This window comes from Ailuropoda melanoleuca, chromosome 2 (genome assembly GCF_002007445.2).
Source record: "Ailuropoda melanoleuca isolate Jingjing chromosome 2, ASM200744v2, whole genome shotgun sequence".
Classification (NCBI taxonomy): domain Eukaryota; kingdom Metazoa; phylum Chordata; class Mammalia; order Carnivora; family Ursidae; genus Ailuropoda; species Ailuropoda melanoleuca.
The window spans coordinates 47,928,272-47,945,517 of record NC_048219.1 but is presented as its reverse complement, the minus strand read 5'-3'; the positions used below and the strand labels follow the sequence as shown (position 1 = coordinate 47,945,517).

General features: G+C 36.9%; 2 protein-coding genes and 3 non-coding genes across 6 annotated transcripts in view; all 5 read right to left on the bottom strand.

Moving 5' to 3' along the window:
• MSH4 (mutS homolog 4) overlaps window positions 1-8,150 on the bottom strand; it is an 84,120-nt gene extending 75,970 nt beyond the window's left edge. Inside the window, exons 1-2 of the mRNA XM_002916912.4 lie at window positions 6,197-8,150; window positions 2,486-2,668 (exon numbers count right to left, since the gene is read on the bottom strand). Coding sequence (XP_002916958.1) covers window positions 2,486-2,668; window positions 6,197-6,428 — 415 coding nt within the window. The 5' untranslated portion in view covers window positions 6,429-8,150. The remainder of the gene's footprint in view (window positions 1-2,485; window positions 2,669-6,196) is intronic.
• Window positions 8,151-8,296: 146 nt separating this feature from the next.
• On the bottom strand, window positions 8,297-16,717 carry RABGGTB (Rab geranylgeranyltransferase subunit beta). 2 transcript variants are annotated; one of them, XM_002916911.4, is made up of 9 exons: window positions 16,628-16,717; window positions 15,471-15,578; window positions 14,194-14,391; window positions 13,324-13,429; window positions 12,432-12,484; window positions 12,238-12,348; window positions 11,209-11,334; window positions 9,274-9,423; window positions 8,297-8,894 (listed from the first exon to the last, which is right to left on the bottom strand). In XM_002916911.4, exons 1-9 carry the CDS (start codon window positions 16,694-16,696, stop codon window positions 8,754-8,756), a joined length of 1,062 nt encoding a protein of 353 aa, XP_002916957.3. In that variant the 5' UTR covers window positions 16,697-16,717; the 3' UTR covers window positions 8,297-8,753. The 2 variants fall into 2 exon arrangements, with proteins under 2 accessions (XP_002916957.3, XP_034509602.1); XM_034653711.1 differs by having other exon boundaries at window positions 15,331-15,578; window positions 16,628-16,648.
• On the bottom strand, window positions 13,971-14,042 carry LOC117801302. Its single transcript, XR_004623818.1, has one exon. It is a non-coding gene; the product is annotated as a small nucleolar RNA SNORD45 (small nucleolar RNA).
• Window positions 15,087-15,170, bottom strand: LOC117801300. The gene has a single exon (XR_004623815.1). It is a non-coding gene; the product is annotated as a small nucleolar RNA SNORD45 (small nucleolar RNA).
• On the bottom strand, window positions 15,775-15,853 carry LOC117801301. Its single transcript, XR_004623817.1, has one exon. It is a non-coding gene; the product is annotated as a small nucleolar RNA SNORD45 (small nucleolar RNA).
• Window positions 16,718-17,246: the final 529 nt, after the last annotated feature.

The following is a 17,246-nucleotide window of genomic DNA, read 5'->3' as shown; positions in this document are numbered from 1 at the left end:
AGGTCGTACTGTACCAGAAGTACAGATTTAGACTCATTCAGAAGCAGTTGGTAATTGTCCAGCCAGATAGTCAGGGACTTGGAAGAAACGGGATTGGAAGATAATAACAAGGAAAGCTGGGGAGAAAGTATGCAGATGGACCTCTTTGAATGGGCATAAACTTTGAAAATATTTGTGTCTCATGTGAATGCCCGCTAAAGGACAACTACCATAGAGGGGACTCTTAATAGACAAAATGATACACTCTGCGGATGTCAACTAGCCTCTTTTCCCAGCCATCCTAGTGCTTCTTTAGTAGACCTATGAACAAAGCAGCCATGGTGGCAAGGATATGCATGGGCTCAATATCATGAACCTCTTCTTACCAAGGAAGACCTGGTCAACCACACTCTGAGAATCTAACCTGCCAACAGCAGAGGTCAACATTAAATGCCCCATATAGCACCACTTCCCAGGCAGACAGTGGACCAACCCCTGCCTGGCAAACCTGCAACCTCTACCATTTAGTAGGTGCAACTTCACTTCCTCCAAGGAAATCTATACCCCAGCCTTGGAGATGAGTCCCGAAAAGAGCCTGCTTCCAAGTATGACCTCTTGGGCCTCCCTTCAGTTCTAGAATACCTTACAGAGTTTTCTTATATCCTACAGTGACTCTTTTATCACAGTTTAATAATTCTTTATATTAAATATCCCTTGTTTAAATCATTACATAATCTATCCTCATTATAATCTATCCTCAAATTAAATCCAGACTGCTACAGTCTCTGCCTTCATGGAGTTTACAGTGCAGCAGAGAAGAAAGACAATTAAAATACCAATATTATTAGTAAAATGAAAAGTGAAATGGGAGCACATAGCAGAGAAACTCAACCTAGACTTAATAGGATTACAGAAAGCTTTCTGAAAGGTGTAATATTTAAGCTTAGACTTGAGGAATAAATAAGAGTTGACTGTATGAAGAGGGGAAGAAAGTGTTCCTAAGCATAGGAAATACCATGTACAAAGCCCTGAGGGTAAAAGTTTGGAAGTCAAAAATTTTAAAAATATATATCATATAAACACTAACCTAAAGAAAAGGAATTGCTATATTAATAGCAGACAAACTTTAAAGCAAAAAGTTTATTTAGAGATGAAGAGAGTCATTTCATACTACAACATAACAATGTTAAATGTTTAGGCTTCTACTAAAATGGCTTCAAAACATGCAAAACAAAAGATTAGAAGAACTACTAGAGAAATAACAAGTCCACAATCACAACAGGAGTTTTTAATATACCTCTACAAAAAAATCTTTAGTGATACAGACTTAAACAACACAATTAAAGAAATGACCTAATAGGGCACCTGGTTGGCTCAGTGGGTAGAGCATGTGACTCTTAATCTCAGGGTCATGAGTTTAAGACCCACAATGGGCCTAGTTTATTAAAAAAGAAAGAAAAGAATGAAAAGAAAGAAAAGAAAGAAAAAAGGAAGAAAGAAGGAAAAAGACCAAATAGACATATATAAAACACAACTGTAAAAGTTAAAAAAAAAAAGTGTTAACAGAACATTTGCGAAAAATGTATAAAACTAGAACTTCTGTTCATCAAAGAACATCATTAAAAAAAGGAGGAAGACAAGCCACAAACCTAGAGAAGATATACACAATATATGTATTCATCGAAAGAATATATACTCTGAATATATATTAATATATATTCAGAATAAAGAATTTCTACAAATCCAGAAAAATAAACCTGAAGAAAAATAGGTAAAACACATGAACAGTCATTTCACAAAAAAATGAAAGCTATATGGTCAAAAAGCACAAAAAAGGTAATCAAACTCATTAATAACCAGGAAAATGCGAATTCAGACTACAGTTAGTATCTTACAACTGCTAGACTGGTAAATATTAAGAAGTCTGTCAATACCAACTGTTGGAGAGGATGCACATCAAAAAGAACTGTCATATGTTGCTAGTGATAGTGTACACTAGTAGACGCACTTAGAAAAACAATTTATCATCTTGTAAATGCATATATTCACACATCCTGTATCCAAGAAATTCCACTGCATGTACCTTAGAGAATACTTACACATGAAGAACTATTTCATCCATTTTCCCCTCAAGAAAATCTAGATTTAGATAAAAACTAAAATTTAAGTATAAAAAAAGAAAAAAGCCCTGCATAATAGTACTATCAGGACCAACTTCCATATTTAAATAAACATCATGTATAAAAGGGAGAGTTTTCTATTTCGTTTATTTTTTTGTCAGAATAGTTAAAATAATGCAGACCTGCATTTATTAACAAATAATATCAGAAACTATGTAGTATTAACTTAACCTCAGATTATGGATATGGGTAAACTGAAGTATTTTTCTTTCAGTCATCTGTATCAGTTACGGATAACTTCAAATGAACTTAACCACCCTAATTTATAATTTGCCTTAAAAGTTTCAAAGTCATCTAGGTCAACATTCCACTCATTTTCATTTTACCTGAATAACCCATTTGTGGTGTCCAACTTTTATAACCTGATCTCTGGGGATTTCCAGCAGACAATGGAGTTTTCAGTATTTGAGGATAATTATTATCTCGTGCAGAAGATGAGCTTGTAGCAAAAGTAAAATTTGATGCAAATGTATTTTCTGCATTAGATTTTTTGTTTCCAAAGTATAAACCTAAATTCAAAAAATTAAATATCAGCTCTTACAGATTCAGAATTAAGCAATGATATTTTAATCACTATAATTTATATCATGTTCACTTTCTATAAAACTTTATCTGATAACCTTTAAAAGTACAGCAAATTATGACAAATTTAATGGCATTATTGATGAATAATCTTGTACTAAAATATAAGGAAAAGTACTTGCTAATATGCTTCTACAAGTGGAGACTACTCTTGGTTAAATTATAAACTACCTTCTAATCTTCAAATATACCATATATGTTTACTTTGTATAACAATTACAAGACTTCTTTTCCTCATTTGATTTAACTTCATTGACACTCCTTTCTTCCATGCAAGTAGTATAAAAAGAGTTTTAGATCCACTTGGATTCATTTTCCTCTTCAGGTACTTTCTTATTGATATAATACCTACTTAACAGAATTGCCATAAAATTAGAAAGAATATACATGAACAGCCTAGCTTAGTGTCCTGGCACATAAAAGTTCCTAAAAATATATATTGGGGCTCTTTTCTCCTATTCCCCTTCACTTCCATGACAACTCTGATTCTCCTTAAACCACTTGCTTTTAGTTTACTTTGCCAGTTTCTTTTTCCTCTGTCTGCCTCTTAACTGTTGGCTTCCCAAGGTTCCACACTTTTTTACCTTTTCTCACAAATTAGCATTATACATCTTCTCTGGGCATCTCATCTATTATATTGGTCTCTATTAATATCTATTTCTAGTTATCTATAACCCTCAACCTTCATATACAGCCCTAACTTCTCTTAAACTGTAAAGCAATTTGGCAAACTTTTAAAATAAAGGGCCAGATAGTACATATTTTAGGCTTTGTGGGCCATATCGTCTGTCATAATTACTCAACTCAGACACCATATTGGGAAAGCAGCCATAGACAATAGTAAATGAATGAGCATGACTATGTTTCAATAGAACTTTACTTCCAGACACTGAAATCTGAATTTCACATAATTTTCACATATCACAAAATATTCTTTTACTTTTCAGCCCTTTAAAAATGCAAGAACCATTCTTAGGTCTATTCCTCCATTGTTCAATATAGTAGCTGCTGAAAACATGTGACTATTTAAATTAAAAATAACTAAAATTAAAAATTCTGTTCGCCACACTACCTACAATTTAAATGCTCAAAGCCACATTTGGCTGTTGGCTACCATATTAGCACAGATATGAAATATTTCTATCATCACAGAAAGTTCTATCAGTGTGGCTCTAGGTCCCTAAATGAAACTACCTTTTGGATATAAACTTTTAGATATCTTTCCAGAACTTTTAAATGTTCAAAAATATACTCATTATGTTTCCCTCAAAACTTATTTATTGCCACTTGTGGCCAACTATAACATCTTGTACCTTGTCACTCAAGTCATAAACTCAGGAATCACTCTTAACTCCCCTTTCATCAATCTTAACACCCGGTCAGTAAGTCTAGTAAAAAAAAATTTTTTAATACTACTAAAATTTCTATCTCTACTCCTATTAGCCTATTTTAAGCCCACATCTTCTTCAGGCCTCCTGCAAGTCTCTTAATTGTTCTCCTTATGCCTCTAGTATTATGCCTCTCTAATCCATGCATCATCACTAGTGATCTTTCCGAAAAAGAAATTTCACCATGTATCTCCTTTCTCACAATTCCTCAGTGTCTCCCCACACCCAACACAGGATAAAATCAGACTCCTTAACACAGGTACCAGTAGGATTTGATGACACATTCAAACTAGGATACTTTGGGAAGTTTGATAAATACTTGCAAAGGCATGGATAAGGTATAGGATATCATCATAAAGAAGTGCATAGAACCTGTGTGCTCCACCATGTAGACTTAAAGGAACTAAGGAAGGGAGTGGTTACCAGGAGCTAGAGACAGAGAGGGCTGTTTCTTGTCCTCAGGCTATTTTTAGACTCTAAGCTCCTTCTGGAAACTTACTTGTCTTAGTTGCCCTCCAATTTCCTTGACCTCTATTTTGCTGAATCTTCTTTATCTTCTCCCCTCTGGCCTCAAATATACCGGTAACCTTCAAATCTGAATCTCCCTAAACTTCTCTTCTTAATCCAAGATCCATATATTCAATTGCCTCAGTGTGACCATATGGAGACCCTAGAGGTTGTTCACATTTAACATGTTCATACAGAACTCATTTTCCTTCTAAAAGTTGCTTCTCCTACAAAACTCACTTTATCAAGAAATAGTACTACCATTTATCCAGTCATCAAAGCCAGAGTTTGATGCAATAGTTCACACATAAAATAATGAGAGCCTATAATGGCACAGAGACAGAAAGGAAAAGAATTATTTAAAAGATAAAGATAGGACTTATTAACTGTTTGGATGTTGTGAGTGAGGAAACTGTTGAAGTCTTACAGGTTTAAGATTAAGATAATCCAGTGATTGAGTTAAGTAAAAGAAACAGGTCAAGGAACTGTAGAGAGATGAATTCAACTAATCATATAGTGAGTCTGAGGTGTCCATTGGTCTCCCACTAGAAACTTAGAAGACAGTCTGAAATAGGAATCTGGAGTATAGGGGAGATCTGAATAGTGATAATCACATCCAAGAAGTGGCCTAGAAAAAAAATCCCAAAACTCTAAGGACAACCCGTAATTTGGGAACTAATAAAGGTGAGCAAAGCGGTTCTCTGAAAGACAGGAGAAAAACGGGAGAGTAGAATTAAGAGTTCAAGAGAAGACTGGTCAAGGGGCGCCTGGGTGGCACAGCGGTTAAGCGTCTGCCTTCGGCTCAGGGCGTGATCCCGGAGTTATGGGATCGAGTCCCACATCAGGCTACTCGGCTGGGAGCCTGCTTCTTCCTCTCCCACTCCCCCTGCTTGTGTTCCCTCTCTCGCTGGCTGTCTCTATCTCTGTCAAATAAATAAATAAAATCTTTAAAACAAAAAAAAAAAGAGAGAAGACTGGTCAAGAACATTAAACACAGGTGAACTAAAAAGTGACCACTGGATTTGGCATGTTACCTTACTATTGTGCTGCAATGGTGTGTAAAAGAATAATAGTTTTCCCATGAAGAGAGAGTTGTCCAAATATGAAATAAAAGGGTTGAACTCGAATTGAAAGACATACATTTTTAAATACTTAAACATATAATCCAACTGAATTAGATGAAATGCTCAATTTAATCTATTTTCATCCCATCCTAGTTCAGGAGCCAAGAGGAACCACTCCTATCACCAAACTCCTGCACAAATTCTGCCATTTGTCATATACTTCTGGGAGGGAGGAAGAGGGGCATTATACCGGATGTTACTGCAGCCTTCCACAGAACTGAGCCATTTACCAACGCTGCCTTGTAATAAACAATTTGAAGAGCCCAGCCTTTCACTCACTCAGACCCATCAAATTCCTAGAGCACCTCATTCTCATCCTCTCAACCACATCACAACTGAAACTTCTGAGGTAACCACCAGCCACCGCTCGCTCCTCAAAACCCCCAGGAGCGGCCGACCTCTAGCTGACCGGTGAATCCACCCAACCACTCCTTGCCTGGGGCTGGCCGGGCACGAGGCGGGTGGCGAGGCAGACTTGTGCTGCTGCTCCGGTCGCCGGCGGCTCCAGACGTGCCAGGAGTGGACACAGAGGCCTGCGCTGAAGAGCGGCTCTGAGGAGTCTCCTGGAGTCCGAAATTATAGCGAGGACCCTGAGACCGAGCCTCTCCCAATGCGGGGGAAGCCGCAGCAACAGACGGCAAGATTGACGAGACCTCAGGCCTCAGCATTCTCACAAATCTTCCCAGGCAGAAGTCTGCGACTGCTGAGCGGCCCTTCACAGAGCCCAAGTACAGAAGCGTCGCAGAAAAAGACCCGAGCACCGCGCGCAGTCGCACGGAGTCCCAGTGCGCAGGCGCAGCGAGCCCCAGCTTCGCCCATCCACGCCTGGGTCTCTACTCCTACCGGTGCCCAGTTCTTTCACCCGCCACCATTCACCTATGAGCTTAATCTAAGTGCAGCTCTCCTCAATCTGCATGGATCCTCTGAATGAAATTCTTCAGAGCCTATCAATGACCATCTAATTTGGTAGCCCCATTATACTCACAGCACTGTATTTTACTAAAGGTGTTTGGTGCTTTTGAACATTTCCCACACCCCCCATACACCTAGCTTTTTAAATTTACAAACTGTCCATCACTGGACACCGAATGCCTATGATGGTGTAAACAAATTTCAGCGTTCAGCCCACCTAACATTGCTCTTATGGAGAAACACAGGAGACATTAACCTCCTACAGCTTAAATATCCACAAGGCTATTGTCATTATCACGAGATAATACTCACCCATTAAGCACATGACAGTTTGCACAGGACCCTAAGAACTAGGTGAAGAATGGATGAGCTCTCTCTTGGACAGTTCCCAATTTCTTGTACCGCAGGTCCAAATTAGTTAAGAACAGACTATACAAATCCAAACTCTAGCTTTGCAACAAATGACCTCCATGAAATTAAATTCTGTGCCTATTTTCTTGAATATAGAAATAGTACCAACTTCACAGAGAAACTAGGATTGAGAAAATACTCTGGATACCGCTATTGGAAGATACTCAAACATTACTGAGCATAATTTAACAGACTTGTGGAATCACTATGTTGTACACATGACTAATGCAACACTGTGTGTCAACCATACTTCAATAAAAAACTGAATTCATGCAATTGCTAAATTACCTCAATATGTCAGGTGTCTAACAGCACAGTTCACCCATATGCAATGACTGGAATCCTCAAAATTCCTTCAAATACTTTCAGCGATACCATTTAAATAAGATTATGTTCCAACCAATACCAAACTTTCAGAAAAATAGTGACAATTCAGCCTGAACTCTTTAGTGAACTGTCAAAAGAATGGTATAAATTTCAAGAATCTGCACTTTTTCAAGATGTTAAAATCCACACTGGTGAATGTTTAAGTGAACCATTCTTGAGTAAACTCTACCCCCACTGTGGGGCTTGAACTGACCACCCTAAGATCAAGAGTGACATGCTCTACCAACTGAGCCAGCCAAGAGCCCCACGAATCATCATTCTTAAAACTACCAGAGTATTGGGGCGTCTGGGTGGCACAGCGGTTAGGTGTCTACCTTCCGCTCAGGGCGTGATCCCAGCGTTATGGGATCAAGCCCCACATCAGGCTCCTCCGCTAAGAGCCTGCTTCTTCCTCTCCCACTCCCCCTGCTTGTGTTCCCTCTCTCGCTGGCTGTCTCTATCTCTGTCAAATAAGTAAATAAAATCTTAAAAAAAAAAAACAACTACTAGAGTATTGCCAACATGCTTGAGAAAATTTCAACTTCCTTTTCAAGAAAAATGTTCACTGAAATACTTTATTTTCATCAAGAATCTAAAACTCCCAGGAATACTTGTATTCATTTTAGTCTTTTGGTAAACAGTTTCAAAAAACATTCTGGAAACCATCAGCTTTATTTCCTTTAAAGGCCAACAATTCCTTGGGTACGTGGCTGGCATTCTGACATAAAAATGTTTAAAAAATAAGAATGTAGTCCAGAATGCAGTCCTATTCTAAGACAGTGAAATGCATCATTTACCTAAATTACTGTCATCAATTCAGAGTAACCATAAACTTATGAAACAGTCCCAAATTTCAACAGCCATTTATTCTGGTGCATCTTTTAACTCATATATGGATGGATTTATCAATTTTTATCAGTTAACATTCTCACTGATAGAGACCAATTTACATTAGCCATTATTATATAACATGAAAGAAGCACATGGGAATAACAAGCATAACACAAGACTTCTTTAACTCAGTAGTTCTTTAAGTTGTGTTTGCTGTTAAGGAAACATACAAATAAATACAATGAAGCAGAAACAAAATAGTGTACTCAGAATATAGCATTGCAGAAGAAAATCTAAAGCTGAAGATAAAGATCTTTATTTTACATTATGTATAATTACATAATTTATTAAAATTAATACCATTCATATACAAAATAGTAACACAGTAGTCATTTTTAAGCTTGATAAGCACTTTACAGAAATGTTAAGATGGCAAAACTATACTAAGCAATGTCTCACGTCTCCATCAATGTCTAGCTCACTAGTTCAGGCTGAACATTCACTCTCCGAAGTACTTCTTCAGGCATGCAAAAAACAGGACTAACAGGTTTAATCTGTTCTTCTCCCAAAAGTGACAATCCAGCAATTCCAAATAAAGTATGAAAAGGATCTACCTATTTAAAAAATAAGAATTATAGAGTATTACAAAAATGAAAACTTCTAAAACCCTACCTCTGAACAAGTTATATTGGATTCCACTGTTATTTTCTTTAATTGAATAAATGCTTAGTTTTCTAAAAGAAAAATGATGGCTTCAAATTGTGGGGTTTTTTAACATAGGACCTTTTACCATACACTTTTTTCCTGACAATTAAGTGATACGAATTTCTGTAAATTTGTTCTATATTCTTCATATATTCCCAAATAAAAATTACCAAAAAAGTATCCTGCTTTAAAAGCAACACTTTGAAAATCATCCATTTCTAAGCCTGGCAATGCCATAAAAGTAACTCAAAGCAATGAATTACATTAACATGTCAGAAATATACTTGCCATATCTCCTGGTCGGTCTGCGAATCCTCCTGTTTCTTCATCTTGACATGCTAAAATGAAACTTCGAAGTTTCTCTCTATCAATCCAATGAAGTCTTCCAATTATCTTTAGGGAAGCCAACACCCACCATGAATAGCATACATCTGGTAACTAGCAGGGGAAAAAAAAAAAAAAACCCCAAGCAGTTGCCACAATTTTATTCTCTAGTCCAAACATGGGGTGGTGGAGAATAAGGAATATACTGACATGCAGTTAAGAGAGGCTAAGATACACAAATACAATTGCTTAGAATTAAAGATAATCACTGGCATAAAGACCAAACATTTCAATCCACAGACACCTATGCTAAATGTTTCAGGGTTTAGGTACTCAGTGACAACTATCCCTGTACTTTTATTTTATCTGCAATGAACGCCCCTTATCCAAGAAGCTGGTGGTTAACACTCATGAAATCCATGGTGATATATGTTCTATTTCCCTAGGTAGAGCATTTTCAACAAGTGCTGTCCAGGTAGGTATATACTTGCTTAAAAACAACCTAAAAAGCCTCGCTCCCCAAAACATGGGTCATTTGAGTTTAAAGAATGCAGAATAACTCATCTTCAACTGAAGAACCATTTCAACAACATCACTTGGTGATTCACAGGCACATAAAAAACTGTCCTGCACTGTAAGTGCAGATCCCTGGCAATCCCAACCCTGACCCATTTTCTAACTGTCAAAGTTGCGCAGGTTTTTCATTGGACTATAACTAGCTAGAAACCACCTGTGGGTATTTCCCTACCCAACTTACCCATATTAACCAAGCAAAGCTAAGACAAAAATAGAATGACCCAGACAAAAGCACCACCACGCCCTATCATATTTTCTGTCAAGGATCCAGCAAGCTATAGCCCCTGAGTCAAACCTAGACTACACTACAACCAAAGAAGTTTTTCTATGTGTAAATTGTCTTTTAAAATACAGTCTTAAAAAAACAAATCAACCCCCCCCAAAACCAGGAAAACACAAAACATAGTCTTGTGATAGGAAAATCACATGAAATTCAAATGTAACCACTGTTATTTTACTGAAACACTGCCATGCCCACTGGTTTCTTATGGTCTATGGCACCATCTGCTCTTTAGGGTAGTTACGCACTTGCAAACAAGACTGTATATTCTACAGAACTGAAAATATTTACTACCTGGCCCTTACAGTCCCAATTTAGAACATAATATGTGAGAGCTAACGAGAACTGTGAACATGCAAAGGAAAATTTGATTTCCTTTTCTCCAAATTAATCTGTCAAAAATTGGGTTTTTCTTAAAAAAATTAATAAAGATTTTAAATAAAAAATTTTTAACATAATTTTTAAAAATCATTGATTTGGCAAATTAATTGTCCTTTCACACCCATAATCAGACTCGGAAATTTCTGTACAAGATACACGTGTTCATTAACAGTACTCTTCGGGTCCCAGATATAAAGAAAGCTTTTAATGTAGGACTGATTTTCCCTGGCATAGGTCTAGAACTAAAAGTTTAAGGAAATAGCTTCATTTCAATGCCTGAAAAATACAAAAACTTCAGGATAGGGAAAAAGACGCTTTAAGAATATATACTATGTCTGAAAACAAATATATTTCAAAGCTAAGATACTTGTCATTTTTTTGTTTTCCTTCAGGTAACTCCAGAATGCACTTCAGGACAGGGAAGACCAGAAGATAGGTTTGTCATAAAAAGATCATCAGAAGGTAGCACACACATCTTTTCCTCAAGAGCCTTTTAAATGGATACCATAATTAATAAGTATCTCCACTCCAGCTGTTTTACTTTTGCCAAGAGCATTTTTTTTAGGAAGCATAACTGAAAACTTGCAATGGCGGAAGGGATAATAGCACATTATCAATTTACAAGAAGCTATAAGAACACAGTATATCTTATGAAACAATACCTTCTCTGGCCTTCCATTGAGTCCACCTGATGGTAACTGTCGTTCACAAAGCCACCAACCGAGTAAATCAGAATTTACTTGATGCAACTGGCTAGTAATAGCCAGAAATCCTGTGCAACAATAGATCTAAAATTACAGACATAAAGTACATGTGTGTAATAATTTTTCAACAGTAATGTAGTGATAAAAACTACTCAATTAAAACGCCATTTTATGTCTAAAAACTTGCTTTCTATTAACAAGTCAGAATTGCAAACATGTAAGTATCACATAACTATCTGAACGAATCCAAACATACTAATTCTGGGATCCAATTCTGCAATGAAATACTATTATCAACATTTGTTCATGGCTAAAAGCAAAAATATTTCTAAAAGATTTTATTTTTAAGTAATCTCTACACCCAACATGGGGCTCAAACTCACAACCCCAAGATCAAGAGTCTTATGCTCTACCAAAATAGCCAGCCAGGTGGCTCTAAAAGCAAATTTTATTGGACAACTATTTACAGATACAATGTACAACAGTACTAATACTACTTACAAATACAATTTGCCTCTCTGGCACAAGCAAATAGCTGTTCAGGATAGGTAGGGAACAGAATGTTTCCAACTACTTAAAAACTAATGGAAAATAGGGGCGGGCTCAATTGGAAGAATATCCAACTCCTGATCCTGGGGTTGTGAGTCTGAGCCCCACACTGGGTATAAAGATTACTTAAAAAAATAAAACTGTGTGTGTGGGGGGGGAATAATGGAAAATAAAAATGTATCTTTCACGGTAACAAACCTACTTATGCTTGCCTCGGCCAGGGGCTTCCACCAACAGGGAATGTATATAAAACTACTGTAAAAATGCCTTTATCTGCATTTAAGCAATTCTTATGTAACATTCCACATTACATTTAAATTAACTTCAGTCATATGTAACAGACACTGAAACTGCCATTAATATATTTTCCCAGTTTATTACACTTATCCCTTCAAAACCGACAAACTGACGTTATTTTAATCTGCATTAATAAATTACCTGCCCAGCATGGGATTCAGAACCTGGCCTGCAACCAAATCCACCATCAAAGTTCATACACGATAAAACAAATTCGATTGCCTTTTCCACATTAATAGCATCTAGCTTCCCCTACAAACAGAAAAAAATAAGCCTATTGAATTCCAGAATCATCATGGGCACTTAATTATTCCAATACAATATTTAAAACTTACCAACAGGGCCAAGGTTGCCACCGCACAAAAAGAGAATCTTGTATCAATTTCTCCTAAAAGAAAAAGGAAATCTAAACAAAACTGTTACCAGAGGCATCTGACCCTAATATACTATTACCAGTTAACTAAAAACAAACTGTACAACTACCATGTTTAAATTTCCATGAGTTCAAGCTTAACATTTACTTTTAAATCACCAGGAAAGCTGAATTTGAAGTAAAATCACTTCTAAGGAATCCAAGAACTAGATAGTTGTTTTGTCAAATATACAGCAAAATTATCTTAAGTTGCTTAGATCACCCAGAAAGGGAAGGTAACACAGAACCAAAAGGACTATTCAATTTCTAATAATGACAATAAACTTACCCTATTATATAAAAGTAGATTTTCACATCCCATGAAGCAGCTGGTCTCTCCGGCCTGCACTGTATTCAGCCCTAAAGCAAAGATTATCTACATTTATCAAGTATAGTACTATTCCCTCCCTCCACTCAAATATCCAGTAAGTTTGTAAAGTTTTTTAAATATTTCTCCCTCTCCAGTAAATAGATTAAAAAAAAAAAAAAAAACTTTACAAAGCCACCAAATACTGGGGGAAAAAATTTCACCTACCTCAAATTTTAGTCTGGCCCCCTCTGTTCCAGTATATCCAGTTCGATATAACTAGCACAGTGCATGCTGGAACTTCCAGCAGACCAGTTAACTTCAGTTAAGACCAGCTGCTTAGTGGGACCTGAAAAGATCAAAAACTTAAAAATCTCCTTATAATTATTAGCAAAGCCTCCAATTTATTGTACTTAAAAACTTTCAACAAACCTTATCCCTACCATATACACAAAACGGAGATTTTTAATATTGGTATTTTGGGTAGTATGGATTAGATGGACATTACCCCAAATATCTCCAGCAAAAGAACCATCTTCTTTTTGTAGACTCTGAACATATTCCACAACTTTATTTACATCAATAACATTAATACTATCATAAAGAGTAAGAATCTGTAACAAAAACAAAACAAGTTAAGTAAATACTTCAACAATAAGTTTGCTCTAATGATGTCCTTCCTCAACTACCTTTTAAATTGTCAAGCAACCATGTCCTTTTGTCTATGCATACTGTGACCTTTTCGCTATCTTCTACTATGCCACAGGCATTATCAACAAACCCAAACCAGTAATGTAAAGAATTTATTTCCTACATATAAATTGTAACTTAGCATTCTGAAACTTTTAAATATATTAGCTTACATATACAAAAGTCGACTTTAAAGCCGTAATTGTGAATCTTCACTATTACCAAAATTAAAACATTTACCCTACTTGGTGATTTTCTTTCTTTTTTTTTTTTTAAAGATTTATTTACTTATTTATTTGACAGAGATAGAGACAGCCAGCGAGAGAGGGAACACCTCGATCCCACAACGCCGGGATCACGCCCTGAGCCGAAGGCAGACACTTAACCGCTGTGCCACCCAGGCGCCCCCCTACTTGGTGATTTTCAAGTTATTTACATATACTGAAAATAAACACGTTACCATTCAAGGTCTCAGTGTAATTTTACAATTTACATCAACTTTGGATTCAGCTAATACATGCCATCACATCATAGACCTTGTAGAAAACACACTTCATTTGAAAAGATTAGGAAAACTTTTTTGACACAGACACCAAGTTTGTCATGTTCCTAATACCCAATTCACTTTCTCCATTCTCAGGTAAGAGAATACACTACCAAGATTGTTAAATAATTATTAAGTATTTACCTGGACAGCACTTAGAGTGTACAAAAGATGAGGGTCATGTCCGATACTAGCACTTATTCCACCACACTCGTGCTGACACGACTTAATAAATGTCAGAATTTCTTCTCTATTCATCCGATGTAGTTGTCCCATGAGATCCATTACAGTCAGACCCCAATAGATACCACTCATTCTCAAATACTCAGACATACAGTATTCCTAAAATACACAATTATTTCAATGTGCCAGTTTGAATTGATGCAGGGTTATTAAAGTGATAGAACACACAGAACTAACTAGCCACACTTACTGTTTAATTCAATTGATCCTAACGTCAGTATTTTTTTTAATTTGTGGCTCGGGAGGGGGTAGTTATCTGAGATGCATATGATAAACTCATCTGTGACAAACAATACAAATAGGACTTAATCTCTCCTTAGAGCCAACCACAAGGTCAAGTCAAAAATATACCAACTTTTTTTAAGCTTGGGGACAGAGTATTTCTTTCAGAGTACCTACATATTTATTCAGACATCCATTCTATTAATATACGGACTGTGTACAAAGCCTATCTACTACCTATTAGTGGTACAACTACTTGAAAACCAAAATGGCCAAGGCATGCAAAGATAAAACAGCTAACAGTCGCTAATCAAAGAGACATAAAAACTGGTACAGAGACTAGTAAGAAATAAATTTATGCTAGTCACCAATGCATTACATGTTAAGGTTCTAAAGGTGAGTAGTCTTAGGGAAATTCATCAATACTAGATGTTTCCCAAGATGGTAATTAATTCAGTTGTTTGGACACTACAGGGAAAAATATTTAGTTTTAGTTTCATTACTTTTTTCTAAGATTGTCCCAGAGAGGAAAACTATTCTTCAAGGTTTGAAACTTAAGGTAAAACCTTTTCAAGGTCTCAGCGTAATTCTAGAGCTAAAGTGTTACTACACATCAGCCATAAATTCAGGTAATACATGCCAACACATCACTGACCTTGAAAATAATACCTCAAGTACAAAAATACAAATTCCTTCTGTACCTCAAACCTCTTAAAAATCTGAGCAGATGGGGAATCTATTTTGTCTGTCAAAGCCTCTGAGAACTATGGTTAATTCTGATAGAACTCAACCTAAGATAGCAAAAGGTACACTCACTGCACTTCACGGAGAGATCTTCAGTCCTTGGCATGCAAGAGTTACCATTTTTAATGGGCCACAAATACTGACCTACTTACTGTTTATGCATAACAGTCTCATTTCTTCAAAATAGAATTTCAATATGAAATCATACATACATAATCATCTTTCTTTGAGCCATAGGACGCAATATAATCTGCATGCTTCTCTAACAATAGCGTGTCAGGTGCATCTGACTTGATAGTAACATCCTTCTGCGGTGTGCCCTTTCAAAATAAAAAAGCAGTGACTTCGTAACAGTTCATTTTTTAATGCTTGACCCCAGTGTATATTCAATATTCATCTGAACTTTACACTCTCATTCCATCTTGCCACACAGAAATTTTCTATATAAAAACTGCCAAGTATCTTAACCAGAAAGAACTTAAGCACTGAAGTCCTTGTAAAGATTCGGGTATTTTTCAGGTCTCAGAGTAATTCTAGAGCTCAAGTAGTAATAATCAGCTTCAGATTCAGAATACATGCCAGCTCATCATTGACCCAAAAAATTATTACCCTCATCTGACGTTGCTTATCTTTCACTTAAATAAACACCACAGAGCAGCCAATCTTGCCAATTCAGAACTTAGTTTACATGCAGAAAACGGAAGCATTAAAATTAAAATATTAAATATTTATATACAAAATATAGCTAGCGCATACTTTGCAGTAAAATTCTTTTAACGAAATTTTATTAATCCTAGGTTATTTATCAGTACGTTCCTCTAGCCTCATCTTCTCCAGCTTTAGTCTTAGTTTCTTCATTTGCAGTTAAGCCCTCAGGAAATGGATGCTGCTCTAGTTTCCGCATTTCTTATTGTAATCGAGACAGCATTAAACTCACTGTAAGTAGGCCATGACGATTACCGAAAAGAATTGAGAATTTCCATCAGATCCCACTTAAAATACACTGCATCTTCAAAGACCATACCAGTAATGACATTACAGATTCTGAGCCATAAAATGTAGAAAGGAAAAAAGAACCACCGACTGGCCCGGCTTTTTTGAGGAATTAAGAAATCGGGCCGTTGAATCTTGAGGCCTGCCTCTTAGGAGGAAGCCTAGATAAAATTAGAAGCCATACGTGCGCTCCCGAAGTCTGCAGAAAACGCTGAGTAATTCTTCACCCTCTGAGCCTAAAGAAACCTTCCAAAGGCGGTGTCTTAACCCAACCGTTCTCCAATGAATTGTTAAGCAATTAGGGTGACTGAGCTGCCCAGTATTACTCGACCTAGACGCCACCCGGGCAGCCCCAGCAAAGAACCACCTCACTCACCATGTCTGAGACCGAAAAGAGAACTTCGGTTCTTTCCTGGGCAGAGTTAGGCGGCACGCGCCTGCGCATAAGCTCCCCCCAGGTCCCTTCCTAGCACAGGCATAGCTGACCACAGTCCCGCCTGTAGGAAGGAGCAGCCGCTTGGCTGTCCTAGGACCCCGCCGACTTTTCATAGCTGTCCTCGCTGCCTGAGCCCAAATTCTCTGGCGCCCATTTTCTCGTTCCGTAATGACCTTGGTTTGTCTAAAATTTTTAAGTAATATTTAAATACCTGAATTATTTTTAAAAAGTAATTTGTTCTTGAGGCTCTTTGAAAATATGAAGGGGACGGTAATTAGTAGAATTCTTGCATGTAGGAAGTGTTCGATAAATGTTTTTTTGAGTGAATGTTAATAAAATGTTCACGTTTCCCTCCTGTTTGCCTTCTCGGTTCTGGATGTGACTTTCTCACTCCCTTCACTTCCTCAGCAAGTGCTACTAGCTGGAAGTTTTGTCAATTACTTTTGAAGAAGAAACATCCATGTTATTTTCACAAGCGTTCCATGAAATTCAGATTTGTTAGGGCTGTTATTACAGCTATTTTCATTTGTGCTTCCTTAGGTCTTTCGTACTTAAGTAT

Excerpts from the sequence above, each read along its gene's own strand:
- RABGGTB (XM_002916911.4), bottom strand. The coding sequence starts at position 16,696 with ATGCGCAGGCGCGTGCCGCCTAACTCTGCCCAGGAAAGAACCGAAGTT. Across the intron at positions 14,392-15,470 it reads GCTCAAAGAAAGATGATTAT|GAATACTGTATGTCTGAGTA; the intron begins GTATGTATGATT and ends TGTGTATTTTAG. Across the intron at positions 11,335-12,237 it reads CTGAATCCCATGCTGGGCAG|ATCTATTGTTGCACAGGATT; the intron begins GTAATTTATTAA and ends CTGTAATTTTAG.